The 23,192-nt window shown below is 31.4% G+C and overlaps 2 protein-coding genes and 1 long non-coding RNA gene across 7 annotated transcripts; 2 read left to right on the top strand and 1 right to left on the bottom strand.

Moving 5' to 3' along the window:
* Positions 1-257: 257 nt before the first annotated feature.
* LOC112801904 (protein DETOXIFICATION 14) lies at positions 258-4,236 on the bottom strand. Its single transcript, XM_025844853.3, has 6 exons — positions 3,848-4,236; positions 3,626-3,712; positions 3,493-3,549; positions 3,135-3,373; positions 2,828-3,030; positions 258-413 (listed from the first exon to the last, which is right to left on the bottom strand). Exons 1-6 carry the CDS (start codon positions 4,234-4,236, stop codon positions 402-404), a joined length of 987 nt encoding a protein of 328 aa, XP_025700638.1. The 3' UTR covers positions 258-401.
* Positions 4,237-4,527: 291 nt separating this feature from the next.
* LOC112801903 (protein ROH1A-like) lies at positions 4,528-6,052 on the top strand. The gene has a single exon (XM_025844851.3). It carries the CDS (start codon positions 4,528-4,530, stop codon positions 5,710-5,712), a length of 1,185 nt encoding a protein of 394 aa, XP_025700636.1. The 3' UTR covers positions 5,713-6,052.
* Positions 6,053-13,950: 7,898 nt separating this feature from the next.
* Positions 13,951-17,098, top strand: LOC112801902 (uncharacterized). 5 transcript variants are annotated; one of them, XR_003202132.2, is made up of 11 exons: positions 14,020-14,215; positions 14,607-14,646; positions 14,720-14,780; positions 14,887-14,954; positions 15,045-15,128; positions 15,229-15,284; positions 15,380-15,431; positions 15,515-15,627; positions 15,756-15,828; positions 16,605-16,727; positions 16,818-17,098. It is a non-coding gene; the product is annotated as an uncharacterized lncRNA (long non-coding RNA). The 5 variants fall into 5 exon arrangements; XR_003202129.3 differs by lacking the exon at positions 14,607-14,646 and having other exon boundaries at positions 13,951-14,215; positions 14,647-14,780; XR_011882238.1 differs by lacking the exon at positions 14,607-14,646 and having other exon boundaries at positions 13,990-14,215; positions 14,647-14,780; positions 16,809-17,098.
* Positions 17,099-23,192: the final 6,094 nt, after the last annotated feature.

The raw sequence follows: 23,192 nt of genomic DNA, 5'->3' as shown, positions 1-23,192 counted from the left end.
ATTCACACAATTTGCTTTTTAAAAAAAATTAATTTTTAAAAAATAAAAATTATATCCACAATTTTTTTATATTTTTAAAAATAAAAATCACCCATAACAATTATTTCTTTATAGAAATTTTAATATTTTAAATACTAAAATTGCCCGGACATTTTGTTTTTTTTTTCGGTTTAAAAATAAAAATTCAGACATCAACTCCAATGATTTTACTTTTCTGTATTTGATTTTAAAAATTATTTTTAATATAAAAATAGAGATGGTATTTTGGTTGAATATTGATATTTGAAGTGCATTATAGTATTGTAGAAATTGTATTCAATAATACGTCTTCTACGTGTTGGCCAAGATGTTGTCACGTGTTCAACATATCTTTGCGTCTTGATCAAGATGTTATCCCGTGTTTAACACGCTCCCTACGTATTGTAACATTCACATATTAATTTTCTACTTACAAAATTCACCTTCTTATAATTACACCAAATAATTCTATTTCTAATAAAAATATTAATATTTTTTCATATAAAAGAAAAAAAAAATCAGCCCATCTGTCCCTTATCATGATAAAAGTATAAGATCTAAAAAATATAAATTTGTTTATTTTATCGAAAAATCCCAACATTAGCCGTCCTAAGTAAAGTGAAGCAGGAAATATTCTGCTTTCATCATTATATCACAATTAATGACGAGGAGAATGATGAGGCAATAATAGATTCCATCGTTTCACAAATGACAATCTCACTCTCAAGTAGGAAAGGGGTTATTATAATAAATGAGGGTGTTGGAGCCCAAAAAAAAGTAATATTATTAAGTGGCGGACAAACACACAAAGTAACTTTTAAAATTTGTTAGAGAAAGATACTACAAAAATATTTAAAAATTGATATAAATATTCAATATATATATAGATAATAAAAAATTTTAAAGATTAAATTTTGATATAATTTTTTTAAGTGTGATTAAAAAATTTAGTAATTTTACGATAAGTAAATATTTATTATGATTTATTTTATAAATGGCCAAAAGTATTATAAAATAAAAAGAAAATTTAGAAATTGAATTTTAATTTTTTTTATATGTACTTTTAAAATATTTATTTATTATAATAAAAATTATTTTTAATAGAAAAATTTTTGTGGTAATAATATAATAATCATTATATATTTTATTTAGTTTATATTTTTGCAATAATTATATTTTAAGTAATTACCCAAATCAACCTCCAAGGATTTTAAAAACGGACATTTTAGTCCCTAAGAAAAATTAATACCCAAATCAATCTTCAAGATTTTATTCTGGCAGACAAATCAGTCCCCAATTTATTTTCCGACAGAGTAATTACCCAAATCAGTCTCCAAGAATTTTAAAAACAGATATTTTAATCCTCAAAGAAAATTAATACACAGATCAATTCCCAACATAACAGTTCTCCGTCCAAAAAATATAAAATAAAATTATTATTATTATTATTATTATTATTAATTGTATAATAATATTGTACTATAATTTTTTGTATTTTTTGATAAAAATAATAATAAATTTATTCATTAAATTTTTATGTATGTATTTGTAATATATATATATATATATAATAATTTTATTTTATATTTTTTGGACGACTGTTATGTTTAATAGAATAAACATTAGGGATTGATCTGTGTATTAATTTTTTTGGGGACTAAAATGTCTGTTTTTAAAATTTTTAGGGACTGATTTGGATAATTACTTTGCCAAAAAATAAACTGAGGACTGATTTGTCTGTTGGAGTAAAATTTTGAGAATTGATTTGGGTATTAATTTTTTTTATGACTGAAATATCCACTTTTAAAATCTTTGAAAACTAATTTGGATAATTATTCTTAAATTTTTGCTGTTATTACTATATGTTATAATGACAATTATATATTTTTTGTGATTAAAAAGTTTTTATTAATAATTGTATGATTAACACTAAAATTATTTAATAATAAAATATAAAACGATTAATATTTAAGTGCCAATAAATATATTAATAATTATTTGTATTGTTATTAAAATTAAAATAAAATAAATAATTGTTAAAAGTGGTTTTTTTAGTGGTGGTTTGAATATTTCTACAAAGTTTCATATGACATACACCAACGCTTTGCTAAAGATAAGTTCACTGAAATAAAAGGGAATTGCCTGTCACTATCCTTTGTGATCCTTATCTTTTGTCTCCCATCCATGCATATTATTATTTATGTCTAGTATTATATATTATTCTAGCACATTTGATTTCATTTGCACAACATAATTTAGCAATATATAAATATAGAATTTGTCTATCATGGGTCTTAAGAAAAATATAAAAATTTAAATTTTTAATATATTTATTTTATATTTATTATGTGTCCTTCTAAACCCATAAATATAATATCACAACTACTATTCTTTTGAGTATATATATATTCTTGCATATATACTATTATAGGTCAAATACGTATATTTGTCTATATGTTTAAGAGCCAATGTTATATATATAAATTTAATTTTAATACATTACCAATATAAAATTATTTTACACGTGTATATAGAATGTTAGACATCAACATATCTTTTTGCTTCTACATAATTCAAATATAATAAATCAATAAAAACTTTGCTTAAATAATTTTTATTTTCTGTTCTCTGATCTCCTTAACTAAAAATTCTGGGATAAATTTAAAATCGATTTTCATTTCCCCCAATATTTCTATCATGAGAAAATGATCAAATGAGGATTAAGAATTTATTTTTTCTGATCTAAGTTTCTATTTGCTTGAACAAAATAATACATTGAAATATAAGTCACAATAACAGCAAAACTAACCTCTTTCTGCCAATCTGTTAATGCTGTTACAACAGCAAGAATGATTACTTGTACACATGAACCTGATATCATTCCCATCCAAAGCCCTTTAGCTTTTAGTTGATGAAATCCCAAGAACAACGCTAGAGGAACCCCAACAAGGTAATAGGCTCCAAGATTTACATAAGCTCCTATCTGCTGAAATCCTGCACCTCTTGCAACCCCTGCATGTATATATATACACATACAAAAAATTGAAGCTATATATATGGCTGCATATCCGAATCAAAGTTTCTTTTCTGCAAAACCAAGATTGAAATAAACTCACCAGAAAGTGTTCCCATTATGCTATCTGCACTAACTGACATGCAAAGAAGGGGAACCATGCTAGCAACATAGTCCACAACTGCCTCATCTTTGCTGTAAGCATATCCTACTATGTTCCGGAAAAAGATGAAGAAAGTGCTGACAATGAACGCCTCCGCAATGCCTATGATCACAACCACTCTAACCGCCCCTTGAGCTGACTTTGGATTCCCTGCTCCTAATTCATTTGAAACTCTTGTACTGAAAAACAAATTGTAGATCATGCAAATATTTAAATATACCTTGTAATTTAGCATTAGTGGGTGACAGCATAAGAGCAATGCTAATAATCAGAATGAATTCAACAGAGTGCTACAAACCTTGCAGAAGCTCCAACAGCATAAGGAATGAAGTAATGCAATGTAGTTATGTTAAGGCTGCAAGCAAGAGTTTCATGCAAATGAGAAGATCAAATCTCGAGTTATATTACTTCAGCAACTGAATTCCACATACCAGACCGAAAGAACCGAGGTTTCGAGTTGCGGATTAGGCAAGAGTCCAGCAAGCAACGTAAGCAGCTCAAATGACCACCATTCAAAACTAACACATACACACAAATGAAAACATTGAAATTGGTTCATGATATGAAGAAAAAACAAAAAAAATAGACGAAGGACATTTTATCAAACACATGGTATTCAAAACAAAATGGTTAGTCACATGAACAATATTTACCAAAACATGAGTCCAGAGGGGATAGCATATTGGAAGAACTCTGCAATGCTAAGCAAAGCGTTTCTAGAAAACACAATCTTGGTTTTTGAACAAGCCGAAGAATACTGGATATAGAAACCAAGATCGATAACATTGATCCAATACGAAATTCCAATGGCTAACGCGGCACCAACGTGACCCATCCCAGATTTAAAGACGAGAAACCAACAAATAGGAACATGCATACAGAGAGATGCAATTGAAGTGAAGACCATGGGAAAGATCATACTCTGAGTCTGGAAGTAACGGATAAGGGACTGAAGTACCGCGTAGCCGAAGAGCGCAGGAATCAGGTGTATGCAGTAGGCCCTTGCTGCATGAGAAATCGCAGGGTCTTGACTAAACAGCATGATGATCAGAGTGATGATTGCACAGCAGGTATAGTTCCCTAGCTTCCTGAATTCTTCTGCACCATACGTTTGTAAAAAGGAAGAGAAGGGAAGGGCATTGCGGGAAGAAGAGGAGAGAATACCGAATCAGCGTAGACCCAAAAAAAGAAAAGAGAAACGGTCTGGTCTTACGACAGCACTCCCTCTGACCATAAAAATAGGCCATTTATATAACTCCCGCGTTCTCTCTTCTTCTTTACACCTCTAATCTTATTTCTTTCCTCCTTTCTGTTTCTCTTTCAGAAGAAGAAGATGCCTGCGACGACGGAGAACAACCACAACCAGGGATCGTTCCTGGGGAGAATAAGCATTAGAAGGAACCAGGTGATGTCGATGTCAATGGACGGCAGCCACGACACGGAGTGTGAGGAGATGGAGCTATTTCAGAGGCACGTAGCGGAGAGATTCGCGGAGCTGCTGTCGTGCACGGATGAGCCGGAGGCATTCATGTCCATCGGGTGGCTGAGGAAGCTTCTAGACGAGTTTCTGTGCTGCGAGGCAGAGTTCAAGGCCGTACTCCTCATGGGAAGGGACCCATTCCAGATCGCTAAGCCACCTCTTGACAAGCTCCTCCCTGAGCTCCTTGACCGCATCATCAAGTCTCTCGACGTCTGCAATGCCGTCTCCCTCGGAATCGATTCCCTCAGGAACATCCAGCGCCTCGCCGAAATCGTCCTCTCTGCCCTCGACCAGACCCTCATCGGAGACGGCCAGGTCCGCCGTGCCAAGAAGGCCCTCTCCGCTCTCCTCAGCGCCATGCTCCACGAGGATAAGGACGGCGGCATCACCAAGGGCACCGAGCGCAGCCGCTCCTTCGGCCGTCGCGGCAACAAGGACAAGGATCGCTCTGCCGCTGCTCCCTTCCGCTCCCTCTCCTGGACCATGCCCAAGAACTGGTCTGCCGCCAAGCAAATTCACGCCATGTCGTCCAACCTGGCAGCGCCACGTGGCAACGAGTCATCCGGCCTTGCCCTCCCTGTTTTCATAATGAACACCGTTTTGGTTTTCGTTCTGTGGACATTGGTTGCAGCGCTTCCATGCCAGGAGAGGAATGGGCTTGGGACCCACTTCCAGATGCCTAGGAATTTGAGCTGGGCCCAGCCCATCACTGCGCTTCAGGAGAGGATCTCCGAGGAGTGGAAGAAGAAGGAGAAAAAAGGCACGGTGGGGCTGTTGGAGGAGATGCAGAAGATGGAGAAGATTGCGCAATGGCTCCTTGATTTTGCGGACTCATTCCAGTTCCCTGCGGAGGCGGACAAATTGGAGGAAGTTAAGGCGCAGGTGGAGGAGTTGGCTGATATATGCCGGAAGATGGAGGAAGGGTTGGAGCCATTGCAGCTGCAGATTAGAGAGGTCTTCCATAGAGTTGTCAGGACCAGAACTGAGTTCCTTCATGTGTTGGACCAAGCTGCCAAATTGAATATACCCGCTTCCTAAACACCTTCCATAACGGCACCTTCTTTTTCACTCTCTCTTTTCTTGTTTAAAAGAATCCCCCTTTGTGAAGGGCACTTTCAGAACCAACATGAACAGTTCAACGAGGTTGGTTTCTGGGGGTGGGGGGTTAATTTAAAATTCTTTACAAGGTATGGAAAGCCTAGTCATTTTCAAAGCTGGTCTTCTTAATGGATTGTTTTAATGTTTCATTAACTATGGTCTATGGTAGGCTGCTCTCTGCATTTGCCTACATTGTACATCAACATTATAACTTCTTCTTTTTGGGCTGCTTTTACTTCTAAGGGGGATGCCTGCGGGCTGCGGCTGCATTTACTAAAAACTACTTGTTTAATTAGCTCTATCTATTCTTTATTAATCCATTTTCTATTCTTTACTAAAAACTTCTTAAGGTCTGGTCGGTTCTGTTGTGTAAAGGAAAAAGACGAAAAAGATGTTGCTTAGGGTTGGAAGAAACACATGCATCCATCTAGAAATTAAGCAAAAGTTTTCCCCTTATTATATCACTTATTAACAAGCTCACTTTAACTTATATTTTTCTCGTTTAGTTTTACAGTTCCAAAGGAGCTAGTACTAATTGTCTAGTACATTCGGAAATGATGCATGGTATATAATATATTGGTATATTATTAATGACCAGTGGTTGCATGACAATTTCATAGGAACTACATTGAATAGGTCAGAGGGGAGGTAAGATTGGATCTAAAATTCGTTAAGTTTTCCTCCCATGTACATGTCAACGATGATCGTATATTTTAAGCAGAAAACGTGCAGTGATATATTATTATCCACATTTTTTAGTGAAAGTCAGCAATCAAAAGTTTGGAGGGAGCACTAGAGCAGTCAACACCAGCACTAGATAACGAATTTGAGGGCCTAGCTCAAAATACCTGGATTTCTACATGCCCACTTACTACAAAGCTTATACCGATCGGAAAAAAATATAATTATACCTTACACTTAGTTCCTTAAGTTGGAGGTTTTATTTATATCAGTATAGCTAGACGTGAAAGTCATTATATGTTTTGCAGAAACCTGTCATCCATAATTAACTCTGATAAATAACAATCAAAATTGAAATGTGATTTCAATAACGTAAATTAAATTAGCAGTAGAATGCCAAAAATTGACAAAAGTTATAGAGTAGGGATTTTGTCATAATTTACAGGTTTTGACTATATTCACTTTATTCAGCAAGTTTGGTAAGTTTGAGAACCATTTCAAAACATGCAGCCTTAGTAGATGTAGTTATAGCACAAAATTTTTCTTCTTGTTGTTGGCTTGTTAGTTGTTGCTATCATCTCTTTGCATTTTGAATTTGTCTTTCATATCAGAATATTTAAACGTATTTCATCTTTGGAATCGTTGCCAACAATGAATCTATAATACTAGCAGAAGAAACCGTGCCATGCACGGGTGGAAGATCTCTATTTGTTAAATTTTTTTTATTCGATTATGTTTATAAAAGAAAATTTTATTGTTATTTTATTAAAAAATACGTATAATATATATTGGCTTAAAAAAATAAAAAATATCTCAATTATATTATTTTTAACAAAAAATACGATAAAATTTGACATTTATCAAAATATTATAGTTTGAATAATTTTTTTAAAAAAAGGCATGGCTTAAAATTAATAATGCAGTTGACTTGAAACAGATTTTTATTGTAAATAGAAACTAAAATATTAGTAACGCATTTTAGTTAGGTGGATTCTATAGTGCTTTTTATTGTTGTGCCTAAATTGTCTAACTTACTTTTATAGGTAAAAAATAAAATATATAAAATAAAAATAAAATAGTTGAAATTTATTAAATATTATTTCTTTACCTTTTTTAGTAAATTAGGCACCATAACTTAAGCATCATAGCATTCACTAGTTAGTTATGTATTTAGATTATTTTCATATGTCATATGTTCTCCTGTAAAATTATAACAAGAAAAATATCTATGTCTTTAAATAATTTAACGGGCCCCACTACACATACAAGCAAATAACGCATACAATCCTTACAAGTTGGCCTAACTCAGGTTTAATCCATGCGCACTCCCTCCCTTTAAATGGAGCGTCAATTTCACGCGCGTCACTCGAACGATTACGCTTCGAAAAAACCGCTCGTTATGACTCACTCTTCCTCTTCTCCTTCAAAGATAACACAAATCCTCAAGTTTCGAGCAACATTAAAAACTGAAGAGACATTTGAACTCGTCGCGAATAATAGCAGAAACCATCAACAAAATATTATTCAAGGTACGTTATTGTTTTACTCATCTTGTACATTTTCCACATTTCTGTTTCTGATTTCGAAATCGAAGAACTATGTTTTACTGTTCTTCTATGTTCTTCTAGGTTTTATTGATCTTCTTGTTCTAAGAAATTGAACACATGGTGTAAATATATTTGATCCAATTATAAGTAAATTTTTTTTCCATAATTAAACTCTCTCTGGTGTATTCAAAATGTCTGATTTACAGGTACTATAATATGAAGTGGTGATCCAGATAGATTGGAACCCATATATGACGATCTGCATAGAGATCTGCATAATACACCCAAACACAGACTATAAATACACCCGATAAAAAATTAAATTTACACCTCTGCTGCAGATTTTAACCCAACACTACCTGAAAGCCACTTGTTATCCACAAGACCAAAATTAATTAAACTCTCTCTGGTATAATCAAAATGTCTGATTTACAGGTACTATAATATGAAGTGGTGATCCAGATAGATTGGAACCCATATATGACGGTCTGCATAGAGATCTGCATAATACACCCAAACACAAACTATAAATACACCCAATAAAAAATTAAATTTACACTCCTGCTGCAGATTTTAACCCAACACTACCTGAAAGCCACTTGTTGTCCACAAGACCAAAATTAATTAAACTCTCTCTGATGTATTCAAAATGTCTGATTTACAGGTACTATAATATGAAGTGGTGATCCAGATAGATTGGAACCCATATATGACGGTCTGCATAGAGATCTGCATAATACACCCAAACACAGACTATAAATACACCCGATAAAAAATTAAATTTACACCTCTGCTGCAGATTTTAACCCAACACTACCTGAAAGCTACTTGTTGTCCACAAGTCCAAAATTAATTAAACTCTCTCTAGTGTATTCAAAATGTCTGATTTACAGGTACTATAATATGAAGTGGTGATCCAGATAGATTGGAACCCATATATGACGGTCTGCATAGAGATCTGCATAATACACCCAAACACAGACTATAAATACACCCGATAAAAAATTAAATTTACACCTCTGCTGCAGATTTTAACGCAACACTACCTGAAAGCCACTTGTTGTCCACAAGATCAAAATTAATTAAACTCTCTCTAGTGTATTCAAAATGTCTGATTTACAGGTACTATAATATGAAGTGGTGATCCAGATAGATTGGAACCCATATATGACGGTCTGCATAGAGATCTGCATAATACACCCAAACACAGACTATAAATACACCCGATAAAAAATTAAATTTACACCTCTGCTGCAGATTTTAACCCAACACTACCTGAAAGCCACTTGTTGTCCACAAGACCAAAATTAATTAAACTCTCTCAAGTGTATTCAAAATTTCTGATTTACAGGTACTATAATATGAAGTGGTGATCCAGATAGATTGGAACCCATATATGACGGTCTGCATAGAGATCTGCATAATACACCCAAACACAGACTATAAATACACCCGATAAAAAATTAAATTTACACCTCTGCTGCAGATTTTAACCCAACACTACCTGAAAGCCACTTGTTGTCCACAAGACCAAAATTAATTAAACTCTCTCTAGTGTATTCAAAATTTCTGATTTACAGGTACTATAATATGAAGTGGTGATCCAGATAGATTGGAACCCATATATGACGGTCTGCATAGAGATCTGCATAATACACCCAAACACAGACTATAAATACACCCGATAAAAAATTAAATTTACACCCCTGCTGCAGATTTTAACCCAACGCTACCTGAAAGCCACTTGTTGTCCACAAGACCAAAATTAATTAAACTCTCTCTAGTGTATTCAAAATGTCTGATTTACAGGTACTATAATATGAAGTGGTGATCCAGATAGATTGGAACCCATATATGACGGTCTGCATAGAGATCTGCATAATACACCCAAACACAGACTATAAATACACCCGATATAAAATTAAATTTACACCCCTGCTGCATATTTTAACCCAACACTACCTGAAAGCCACTTGTTGTCCACAAAACCAAAATTAATTAAACTCTCTCTAGTGTATTCAAAATGTCTGATTTACAGATACTATAATATGAAGTGGTGATCAGATAGATTGAAACCCATATATGACGGTCTGCATAGAGATCTGCATAATACACCCAAACACAGACTATAAATACACCTGATAAAAAATTAAATTTACACCTCTGCTGCAGATTTTAACCCAACACTACACGAAAGCCACTTGTTGTCCACAAGACCAAAGTTTAGCAGAAAATCATTCCAATTCCTATCAAATGAGTCTTTGCTATGAGAGTTTCATTTTCCCTCTCTGCTACATGTAATCAATTGATTCTTAATCTCATTTTCCTTTCTATTTGTGCTCCGAACTCTTGTAGAAAAACCTGCAACCTTGGTATAGTTCCTGTAAAATTTTCCAGCATCTTCAAGGGTGGTAAAGGTCATTCCAACCTTCGGAACAAACTGGTCATCAACAACAGAGAGGTTGCAGAATACACCATGTCAAAAACTATAAATACACCATGTCAAAACGAAACTGGAGTTACAGAAAGAAAAGCTAACGTCAATGACGAAGAACAAACCAATGAAAAAGGAGAGGAAAAGAACGATCGAAAAACCAGGGGAAGACGCGCGAGAAGAAGAACGATGAAATTTGAAAAGAAAGAAAACAAAGAAGGAAACAAATCTTTTAAATTTGGTAGTTATACAAACGCGGGATCTTTGTATAGCGCGTGTAAGTGACGTAGGAGTTGCAGCGCGTTTTAGTGGATTAGGCGTTAATGAACTTGTAATAGTTACAGGCCCTAATCGCTTGTATACTAAGCTTTTCTCTAATTTAACATTAATTTGTATCTTTTTACTATTTTTTCAATTGACAATTTTTAAGACAAATTTTAACTAAATTTAAAAACAAATAAATATATTTATTGTAATATAATAATAAAAGTAACTATTGAATTTTTTTGTTTTACTAATTAACTATTAAAATTATTTTTTTTATAGTCATACCAATTCAAAATTTGAATTATCTTTTTTTTTGGTATAATTATGCCAACATAATATTTACCATATATCTAATCATGTGTTTCAAAAATTAATTAATGCAATTTAAAAAACCATAAAATATTAAATAAACATAAAAAAATAAAAAATATAGTCATCGCGATTAACAATTGATTTTATAAGTTTATAATCATTAATTTGTGACATAAATTGAAATATAATAATAAAGCAAACATAAAATAAACATAAAGTGTATACGTATTTTCTTTCTAAAAATATCTTAAAAAATAAATTTTAATTTTATTAATACAGGACAAAAAAAATTAAAATATCAATAATATCTCTATCACAAAATTGAGATATGATGTATATATTTAGATTAGGAATTTAATCATCAACTGAGAGCAAAAGTGGAACATGTAAAAAATAAAGCCAAAATCTCTAAATTCGAGCAGAATAAACATTTCATGGATCAAACATTTTTCACAAAGCTCTAATAAAATTAAAAAAAAGTATCAATATAAAATGTTAAAACAAAAAATATACTATTTTTGTCACTTAGGCTAAATTAACTAATTGCCAACATGTACATAAGTAATCCGTCTAAAAGACCGTTAACAAAGCATCAGTTACAAATTGTTGGAATATAGAGAAATTGCATAACAGTTCAAGCATACATGCACATGCATTCATCTAAATCCTATAAAACATTCACGTGCCAAAAGCAAATAGGTGAAGCAATAACCTAGAATGTGGAATGAGAGATTTCAACATTATAAAAGAGCTACTTCACTTTATTAAATTTTAAAGAAATAACTGAACTACAAACATAAAGGAATTAATTTGCCCGTCGATTAATGATATTGTGTCCACACCTTAACATTTAATTAATTATATGAAAAATAAGTCCAATAAAAATGCACAAAACATCCCATACAAAAAATGAAAACATCTTAATCCACACATTTTTTACATCACAACCCAAAATATAAAATGCTTATATGGACACAACCAAAATATTTAATATTCTATTAGTCTTAATCAATAGTTCTAGTTAATTGGCATAGACAGCCATCTCATTTAACATGCAGACTCATCTCCAGAACCATGAGACTCATTAGATTCATCAAATTCCAACATCAAGAATCTTCTCAACCTCTTTAAGAAAAGATGCTCCTCTTTCTTCAACAAAGAATTGTTTAAGACCAACCACATAATTTCTAATTTAAAAAAATCATGAAAATTAAAACCAAATTATAGATATTATTACGAATAGCCGTAGTTAAAAGAATCCAAAAATAAAAGTCAATATCCTTTTAGAAAAATAAAAGTCAATATTCTGAATTATTTTTGTTGTGTGTTATATTAAAATCTTAGGATACAGTGCATTTGATTGAAGTTTTTATTTTTTTTATTTTTAATATTTTTTATTTTTAAAATTTTATAAAAGAATAATAAAAATAAGTAAAAATAAAAAATAAAATTTTATTATTTTTATTGCTTTGACATTTTTTTATAATTTAAAAAATAAAAAATATTAAAAATAAAAATAAAAAGTGAAAATACAAACTAAATACACTCCTGTGATGTAGATACGAGAGATATGCATGGTTGCATGCTTTTCCACTATATATCAGTTCTTGCCATGGAATGAAGACATATATGTATGTTGATTAGAAGAGTTGGAACAAAGAAAAACATGGAGTAATAAATTTTGTTATCTATGTTAGTTGTAAAATCTTTTACATTTAAGAGTAATAAACCCTTAAATGCATGATACAATCGTGTCCCTTAGTTTTAGGGGTAAATATGATTTTGGTTCCTAAAGTTGAGGCTGAAAAATCGAAATCGTCTCTCATCTAATTTTCGATTTAGAATCATTCTTAATGTTTTTTTCATATTAAAATCGTCTTTTTATTTTTTATTTTTTCTTGACAAAAATGCGCTCCCTCTTTTCCCTCCCCCTCCACCCCGCGTCCCCTCCCCTTCCCCCTTCCCCCACCACCACCACCACCCCGCGTCCCCTTTCCTTCCCCCCCAACCCCGCGTCCCCTTTCCCTTCCCCCACACACGTTGTTGTTTTTATTTAATTTTATAATTTTTTAAAATAGGGTAGTTTAGGAATAAAATTAAAAATTTAAATAAAAAGAATAATTTTAATACGAAAAAAATGTTAAGTACGATTCTAAATCGAAAATTAGATGAGGGGCAATTTCGATTTTCAGCCTCAACTTTAGGAACTAAAACCGTATTTATCCCTTAGTTTTATCTTTCATCTTTCTTCATTTGTGTATTATAGTTTTTAATAATTAATTTTTAGTATATATATTACATAATTATATTGTTATATATGTTTAGTAACATACTAACATACGAATTCCTATATGAAAAAAGAAAGCTATTTGCAGATTCACTTCCTAATTTGGAATATTAATTTCAATAACAATTATAACTAACTAAATCAAACCCAAACAATTTAATAAGAAATCAATTTTAATTTAAAATATTAATAGTTTAGTCATTTATTCTAACACTAAACTAGTTCGCTCCGATTTTAAAAAAAAAATCTTATAAAAAGTGCAGCCAATAATTTTTGTTTTTTATTGACAATTAATTAACAGTATTTAAAATAATGACTAAAAATATGGTATTAGACTATTTATTAATATAAATTAAAATTACTTACCCTTATACTTTTCTGAAAAAATAAATCGAGAAGAACCACTACAAAATTCTTACTTGTTTGTGGAAGTTTTTTAGTGGGAGTTATTATAAACTTCCATAATATATATATATTTTTTTTTTGGTTTGCACCAGGGTATCCATCAGGCCGGAAGCCCAATGACTAATCCCTCGGATACTGCAGAGGCACACAAAGTGGGCGACCCTCCCAAGCAAGCAAGCTCCATTCCCATCCATTCCCTCGGGTACTCCATAATATATTTTAATGATGACAATTTGTAAAACCTCCCTAAATCATTAACAATAACCCCCCACAGCCCAATCAATATTAAAAAAATGTCTAGCCCAAATAATACTAGTCCATAACAAAAATTAAAAAAAAAATAACAATCAGAACTCAGAAGAGGGCTTTGAGCGAGAGAGGGAGAGGGACGATTCATTGCCGCCGTCGTCTCCTCCGTCAACCGTTGCCGGTGGAGTTATGAATGGAGATCGTGGAGCCTCTGAATTTTCGCTGACCTCTCAGAGTCATGATTTGATTCATATTGTTGAGGTAATGCTTTAAATCTTCTGCTTCTCCGTCATCTTCCACCGCGGGTTATGCCGCTGGTTCTGCTGTTCCTCCGGCGGCTTGAAGCACTCAGAGTGCGATTTCGGCGCGGATTCGGTAGTGCTAGCTGAGGAGATCAAGAAGGCGAGCTAGCGAGTAATTGAAGCTACGTTCAAAACTATCAGATCTCGTGGAACTGATTTCATGTCGTGTGGAGTCATTATAATGAGGATTTGTTCCTAATTTTTTCTCGTTCTTTGCTTTCATCAATTCTTCAAATTTTTTCAAAAATATTAGAATTTGTGATAATTTGATGATATAGTTTTGGCAAAATTATACACAAATCCTGCTTCTTATGTTCTAGTGTACTCTTTTCTTCTGTAAATTTTTTCAGGTCAAGGCAGAGGATTTGATATAGATTGTAAAATTTTCAGGTCAAAGCAGAGGATTTGATATAAATTTAGTTAACAAGTCTACATTCTCACTCAGTTCAACTTCACTCAACAGGCATATTGCACGTGCTTACAACTCTGGCACTGGTGTCACCTTTGGAGATGGCTATGTTGAGGTATACTTGGCATGGATTCTGTGTTGAAAAACTATACTTGTAATTACTCAAGACTAAGAATGCTTGTATTTATTATTTCTGGTTCTTGCTGCCACTCAAACTCCAGGGGAGGCAGGAAAAAGATGGTTTCAGGGTACTGCTGATGCCGTGAGGTAGTTCCACTGGCTCTTTGAGGTATAATAATTCTATAGAAATTAGAGTAGTTACATAATCTACACTTGAACTTTTTAATCCAAGTTATGTTGTTTAATTATGATGCTGTAGGATCCTAGAAGCAAGGATATTGAGGATGTCCTGATTCTTTCTGGGGATCATCTCTACCGAATGGACTATATGGACTTTGTTCAAGTAAGGCACCATTTCGTCCAATCAATAGTTCTTCCTTTCCTCCTTCAATACTGTTGATGCATTCAAATTTGACAATGTTCTAACTCATCTTCATATCCAGAATTATCGCGAGAGTGGTGCAGATATTACTCTTTCTTGTCTCCCCATGGATGACAGGTAGGTTGGGTTAATGGTTTTCAAATCTGTTTCTAGTATACATAATCACATGATGTATATCTTGAAATCACTTTGTCATCTTTCTCTGAATGAAGAAACTAGCTCTCATTCAATGAAAAACCCAAAGGAGAAGACCTAAAAGCAATGGTAATAACTCATGTTTGTGCTGCTTCTTACATATTAGGAGTTTCAAGAATAAGGTTTACAGCTAATACTGCTTCATAATATAGCAAGTAGATACAACTGTTCTTGGGCTTTCAAAGGAAGAGGCTGTAAAGAAACCATACATTGCTTCTATGGGTGTGTATGTATTCAAGAAGGAGATACTTCTGAATCTATTAAGGTACTGAACTATAGCAACATGTGGGACTTTTCAAAGGCATTCAAATAAAATAATATTAACTGAAAATGAACTGACTCATCCTATTGCAAATCTTGTTTCGCTAAGTGCTACAAATTTATTAAATATAGATGGCGGTTTCCAACTACAAATGACTTTGGATCAGAGGTCATCCCTGCCTCAGCTAAAGAATTTTACATGAAGGTAAAGGAATAATTCACATATGATATTACATGTGGTGTGATATTTATCTTTCATTTTTAGTAGACTAGATTTCAGTCCACCCATGCAATCCACATATATATATATATAACTATGAAATATTTATGAGAAAAATAGAATCCTGCCTTTGGATCCAGCAGAAAGTCTATGTTTACCCCATGAACATTGATATTGTAGACAGATCAGTATAGACTGTATACTAACTGTTCAGTGATTTTTTTTCCTTTTCGTTTTTATATCCTTTGTTGTATCTATGCTTCTGGATTATGTATATGAGAGGTCAATTATGGATCTTTGATCCAATTTGTATTAGGTGTTTGGCTATAAGCTTTACCTGAATCACTAATTTCACAAAAACATCTAACGTGTTTTAAAATTTACAAATTACTGGTACTGCTTAGATACTTGTGGGTATTTATAGTAGTCTAAATGTTTCAACGAAAGAAATTATTTAATCAAATCTTGCCATCAAAGTATTTTTGCTGAAATATCATTTGAGCTATGTGTACTTTATGATCCAGTTACATTTATTCTTATGGTTATGTATATAATACACATTCTCATGTCCATTTACCTTATGTTTTGCAAGATCTTTGTACCCAACATAAATTATCTCACTGTTAGGACTAGGGTGTGTTTGATTTTATACAAATAATGAGGTCCATGATTTAATCTTGAACTATGCCACATGGTTTCTGGCATTCTCACTGTCTCACGAATAAATGTTTGTGTTCTCTGCTGACATTAAACCATTGAAGAGTCAAACAATGGACGCAAGGTCAAGATAGGAGTTGGAGTTGGAGTCTCGGTTGGCGTATTATGTGGCCTTCTCTTAGCATTCTGTTTAATATGGAAAAGACGAAAAAGGGCCACTCAGAAAGGTAAGAGTTCTCTGCTTTTCTTGAGCATAAAGTAACTTCTTGAATTATTATAATTAAGATTAATTAATAACTTGTCTTAAGATCATGTAGAGACTAATGCAGCATTAAAGGATCAGTCCAAGGAAGAACAAGAGGAAGATCCAGAGGTTCCATTATATGACCTATCAGTTATAGCTTCTTCCACTGATAACTAGTAGCAAATAGTCTCATATTTGAAAACAGTTGACAATAGCCAGAGTTAGAACTTTAAGCTTGTTGCTGCTTTTTTTTTTTAACCAGAGTATTTTTTTTAATTTGAGAATATGTAAATAAGATGAGATTAATGAATAATTTGAAATTAAAAATAAATAAATAATTACAGGGTTTGTGGAGGTTTGAAAATTTCACAAAATAATTAATTTTTTTAATTAAAAATTAATTTGTGGAGGTTTTAAATTGCCACAAAAATGATTTAAAACTGTCACAAAAATTCAATATAAAACCCCCACTAAATACATACAAAACTTCCACTGAATAGATTGTGGAGGTTCTTAAAAACCCCCACAAAAGACCTGGTGGCACCTCAAATTCTGGGGGTTTTAGAAACCTCCACAAATCATTTGGTGGGAGTTATAAACCTCCACAAATAAGAGAAAAAACTGCCACAAATAAACAAAATTCTTGTAGTGAACAAAACTAACTCGAATTTTTTAAACATTAATTAATAAATAAAGCTACCCATTACCAAGATCAACATTGATATTCTTTCAACTCCTGTGTTAGGCTGTTATTTTTAATATTGTTCTTGTTGAGTTTGGCCGGTGTATAGCTCGTCCGTCGATGAATGTCTTCAAGTTTTTCGTCGGGATGAGTTATACGTCGGCAAGGAGAGAACAAGGAGGTGGATACCTGCAAAAGACACTCCGACACTCAAGTCAATACGTGTTTAAGAGGTATATAATAATTCTATGAATATAGAATGTAAGACATGAAATGAAAGTTATCATGTGTTATGTTGTGTTTATAATAATTCTATGAATATAGAATGTATTATTGAGATTAGATATAGAAGGTTCTTTTTATAGGCATAAAATTGATGAATAGAATTGATGTTATGACCGTTTGGTCATTAAGATAGAAATGATGGTCATTAAGTCGGTAATGAAGGTGTCAGTTACAAGCAAAAGAATGAATGATAGTTAACGCCGAGTTATAACTCATAATGCATAATAAAGACTGAGTTATAAGGTGACGGATCACAGCCCCCAAGCTTTGTCCGCCGATCATATGATCCATGCTAAGCTTAGAAAATAAAATGAGTTATAACTCGGTTAAAAGATGAGTGAATAATGATATGGTGAGACCCCAAGCTTAGTCGGGTTATTATGTCGGCACTTATTCAAAAAATAATTAAGTGATAAGAGTCGTTCAATTAAGATAGTTGTGTGGGGGATACTTTTCCGCTTAAGAACAATTTTAGCATTTGATTGTATATGAACTGAAAAGTTCAGAGATAAATATCCATTGACGGAATTGATTGTATGATCCGATGATATAATGGTTAATTGTCTTGGGAATTTTTCCAGCCCACAACAACTTATTGATAAATTTCTCGCTCAAAGCAATTAGTTATTGAATATTTATAATTTATAGTGAAGGTTTGACATGAATAAGATAAATTGAGAAAATGAATAGTTATAAAGTCGCAACATATATTGAGTAATATATATATTGTAAAAGTAAAATAGTTCAAAGTGAAAAAATATACCTTGAAAGTTGATAATTGTAGAGAAGAAGACGACATATATGAATGTCATACATGCCAAATTTGAATATCTGAATTTTGTTTTGAAGGACATGCTTTAATTTGATAATAAAGAAATAAGATAACATTTATTGAATTATATATTTAGTATAATGTTTCTAGCAGTTATAGTATGACGAAGGATATTCTTCGTACAATAATAGTAAATTTTGAATGTTTGCATGTGTTTTTGCTTTAGTTTTTATACTAATCATATAGCTAGTAACATAAAATTTAATAGCATAAAGTAAATAGTATAACAGTTATATACAACTGATATACAATTAATTTTGGATGAAATCCAATTTTAAGATTTGAATTTCATCATTATTATCATTTAATTGTATAAATGAAATCAGTAAGCAATAAAAATATAGTACATAATGAAATAAAAATTCAATTGACATAGTTGTTACATATCATTATTATATATATATATATATATATATATATATATATATATATATATATATATATATATATTGAGGTTTGAATATAACTAATAAATCAGTAAATATTAGTTACACAAAATATAAATGCAAAACTATGTTGAATAAAATATATATTTTTACTTGTGTAAATTGAGAATTTTGAAAAAGAAAGTAAAATTGATAAGTGAGTTTGTGCTCGGATTGATTGAAAGCCGACTTTGTTCTCGGATTGATTATGACATGTGAAATATTATGATACGTTAGATTAAAATTTGATAAAATATATTAAATAAAATCTTAAACAAGATTTTTGAAATTGGTTCAAAAATTTGAATGTAATTCAAGTTTTATGAACCTGAGGGGAGTAGGAATTATTTTACTCGCTCCCCACAGACGGCGCCAATTGTTCTTGCTGAGTTTGGCCGGTGTATAGCTCGTCTGTCGATGAATGTCTTCAAGCTTCTCGTCGGAATGAGTTATACGTCGGCAAGGAGAGAACAAGGGGGTGGGTACCTGCAAAAGACACTCCGACGTTCAAGTCAGTAAGTGTTTAAGAGGTATATAATAATTCTATGAATATAGAATGTAAGACATGAAATGAAAGTTATCATGTGTTATGTTGTGTTTATTATAATAATTCTATGAATATAGAATGTATTATTGAGATTAGATATAGAAGGTTCTTTTTATAGGCATAAAATTGATGAATAGAATTGATGTTATGACCGTTTGGTCATTAAGATAGAAATGATGGTCATTAAGTCGGTAATAAAAGTGTCAGTTACAAGCAAAAGAATGAATGATAGTTAACGCCGAATTATAACTCATAATGCATAATAAAGACTGAGTTATAAGGTGACGGATCAAATATGATAATGCTAATGGTGATGAGCATGAATATATACAAAAGTATGGGAGTGTGTGTTTTCAGAATTCCCACAATTTGTTTTAATAAAAATTTTTAAAATAAAAATTATATCCACAATTTTTTTATTTTTTATATTTTTTAAAAATAAAAATCACCCATAACAACACTTACTTCTTTATAGAAATTTTAATTTCTTTTAAATACTAAAATTGCCCGGACATTTTGTTTTTTCAGTTTAAAAATAAAAAATCAGACATCAATTCCAAATTTCCAACGATTTTACTTTTCTGCATTTGCCTCATATCATGATAAAAGTATAAAACCTAAAAAATATCAATATATTTTTATTTTACCAAAAAAATCCCAAAATTAGCCGTCCTAATCAAACTGAAGCGGGAAATATTCTGCTTTCATCATTATATCACAATTAATGATAAGGAGAATGATGAGGCAATAATAGATTCTATCGTTTCACAGATGACAATCTCAATTTCAAGTAGGAAAGGGGTTTATTATAATAAGTGAGCGGTAATGTTAAAAAAACAAAAGAAAAACTAAATTTTTTTATTATCAAATATTTTTATAAGTACGTAAGTGGTGTTGGAGCCCAAAAAAAAAAGAAATATTATTAAGTGACCAACAAAAATACTTTTAAAATTTGTTAAGGAGAAAGATACTACAAAAATATTTAAAAATTGATAAAAATATACCATATATATAATAAAAAATTTTAAAGATGGAATTTCGATATAATTTTTTTAACTGTGATTAAAAATTTAATGATTTTATGATAAATAAATACTTTTTATGATTTATTTTATAAATAGCCAAAAGTACTTTTATATAAAATAAAAAATATAGAAATTGAATTTTAATTTTCTTTATATATACTTTTAAAATATTTATTTACTATAATAAAATATTTTTAATGATAAAATTTTAGTGATAATAATATAATAATCACTATATATTTTATTTAATTTATATTTTTTGTAATAATTATATTTTTGCTGTTTTTATAATATATTATAACAATAATTATATATTTTTTGTAATTATTAAAAGGTCTTTATTAATATTTATATAGTTAACACTAAAATTATTTAATAATAAAATATAAGACGACTAATATTTAGATATCAAAGCAGGTGTTGAGATCACACAAAGGAAAACGTTTTTGAATTACACAGAATGGACTAGCAGTAATTCTTTTGGTTATTAATGGCAATGTCGGAGATGAAAGGAAATTTATGATTTTGTTTGCAGTACTATAATGTCTAGTTTGTTTATTCCACTCTATTGTGTTGAGCTTTCTTTGTTTTAAAAAAAAATTAAATATCAATAAATACCTTCATCTGCTGCAATATCTTTCAAAAATACCATAATACACAAAGCAAATCATATAATTTTAAAAAGGATAAAAATAAAATATAAATCCTTATAACATATAGCTCGTATGAGCCTTAACCATCCAACGAAAAAAATAACCTATAGAACAATATTCAATCAATCAATGATAAAGATGACAAATAGACCCTTTTCATGACAGGCTTCAACAAATGACGAAAAATTTGAAGATACCATTCATCCTCATGAGCTCATAAAACAATTCAATAATTAATAACAGAGGATAACACATAACAGACATAAATTTTTTTTATCTCATATCAAATTTGAAAATCATGTCTATATAAGTTATATGGTACTTACCCGACAATTGTGCAAGGGTTGAAAAGCATGCTATTACTCTAACAACAATTGTTGATCGGCCTTCAATTCCATTCGCATGTTTTAATGCACCCCAAAATATATGCCACAATAGAGTATGGCAATGAAGGCATTAAACTAATAACTACAAAATAAAAAATAAACTAATGTGAGAGTGAGTATGGCAGTGTTAATGGAATTTGTGCTACTTGCAAAAATAAAGAATAATCTTAGTTACTTTGTTATTTATGAAATAAAGTTGTCTCAATTTGTGGATTTATTCATATCCATCGTATATACTTTATTTGAGGCACAACTAAACCAAGTACCATAAGCAGAACTATCATGCCAGAGAAAGCATTGCAAGTAGGAATGTGAACCTGAACCACCACTTTCTTTCTCCAATTCCTCCCTTCTCTTTCAATTATTACATCAGGATTGCCATCATGGTTTCTTCACCTCCTTACTTTTGTGGTGATATTATTTTCTTTTTTCTGAGGTTATGATAATGATAAAGATATGAATAGATCATATAAACAATTAAAATCAAGACATTTACCAAATGCCATTATAAAAACTCAAAAAGGAGATACCGAACCGTGTATCATAAATAGTAAAAATTATCACATCTTAGTCAATAATGTATTGAAAAAATAAGGTTCTAGAGAAGTGATATGAAATAAAAATCAAGATTTTAAAATATGGTTAAAAAATATATTGAAAAATATAATAGTAATGTCATTCTCAAATTAAAAGAATATAAAACTATTATTAGAAAAAATTAAAATAAAAAATAAACGCAATAACAAATCAATCAAATGCCGACTTTAAAAAGAAAAGAAGAAGACCAAAATAAAAGGAATTGCAAGAAAGAAAGCAGTAGAGTAAGAGATACACAAAAGTGTACATATTCACTTGTTATTAAGTAAAAAAAGCAGTAGAGTCAGGGAGTGCAAAAAGTTAGAGTTTCACAAATCTAAATGGGAGATTGAAGATCCCATAAATTTGGCTGTTGCAAGAAAATGTCTTTGGAAATCAGGCAGAGCTTCCGGATCTTGGACTCAGAGAGCTGAACCTTCTTGCCGGGTGCCCACGAATTTTCAGTAGCCGATTTGATTTTTCCGTCGCGCACTGCTGTTCGTTATTAGAGTGACGAAAAGAAAAAAATTGAAAAAAATGATATGTGAGGATGATGAAAATGAATATATACTCTGAAAATACAAAAATCAGGACATAAAAAACCAAAGGAAAAATGAATAGTTCATGCTACACTAAAAAATCTCATTTGGTTTGTACATTGGATGCAAATTGAATATACGAGAGAAAGAGATTAAGATTTTTTGTTGAATAACAAATAGAATCCCGACAACAACAATAAAGTTATGAATTTTCTGCATCAAAAGCTCCACATAAGGAAAAGACGCATATGCACAACAACAACATCATCATTTCAATTCTCACTAAAATTAGAACATATACATCAGATCAAATAATAAGGAACACACATAGCTTATCATCGCAAACTATTATGAATCTTTTGAACAAAGAGGAGTATGAGTAGGGATATCTAGAAATCGTATACGTTCATTTGAAGAAGATGACTACTTACATAAGCAGAGAATACAGAATCATCGCACCAAGACTATTGCTGGCCGCTTCTGGTGTTGCCACTGTGA

This window comes from Arachis hypogaea, chromosome 5 (genome assembly GCF_003086295.3).
Source record: "Arachis hypogaea cultivar Tifrunner chromosome 5, arahy.Tifrunner.gnm2.J5K5, whole genome shotgun sequence".
NCBI lineage: Eukaryota > Viridiplantae > Streptophyta > Magnoliopsida > Fabales > Fabaceae > Arachis > Arachis hypogaea.
The sequence above is the reverse complement of the archived record's forward strand: the minus strand, read 5'-3'. Positions and strand labels throughout refer to the sequence as shown.

Bases quoted from the DNA above. Each gene is read 5' to 3' on its own strand.
- LOC112801904 (XM_025844853.3), bottom strand. From the start codon at position 4,236: ATGCTGTTTAGTCAAGACCCTGCGATTTCTCATGCAGCAAGGGCCTAC. The intron at 3,713-3,847 runs GTAAATATTGTT...TGTATGTGTTAG, and splicing joins CCCTCTGGACTCATGTTTTG to TTTTGAATGGTGGTCATTTG. The intron at 3,374-3,492 runs GTTTGTAGCACT...TTTGTTTTTCAG, and splicing joins GCTGTTGGAGCTTCTGCAAG to TACAAGAGTTTCAAATGAAT.
- LOC112801903 (XM_025844851.3), top strand. From the start codon at position 4,528: ATGCCTGCGACGACGGAGAACAACCACAACCAGGGATCGTTCCTGGGG.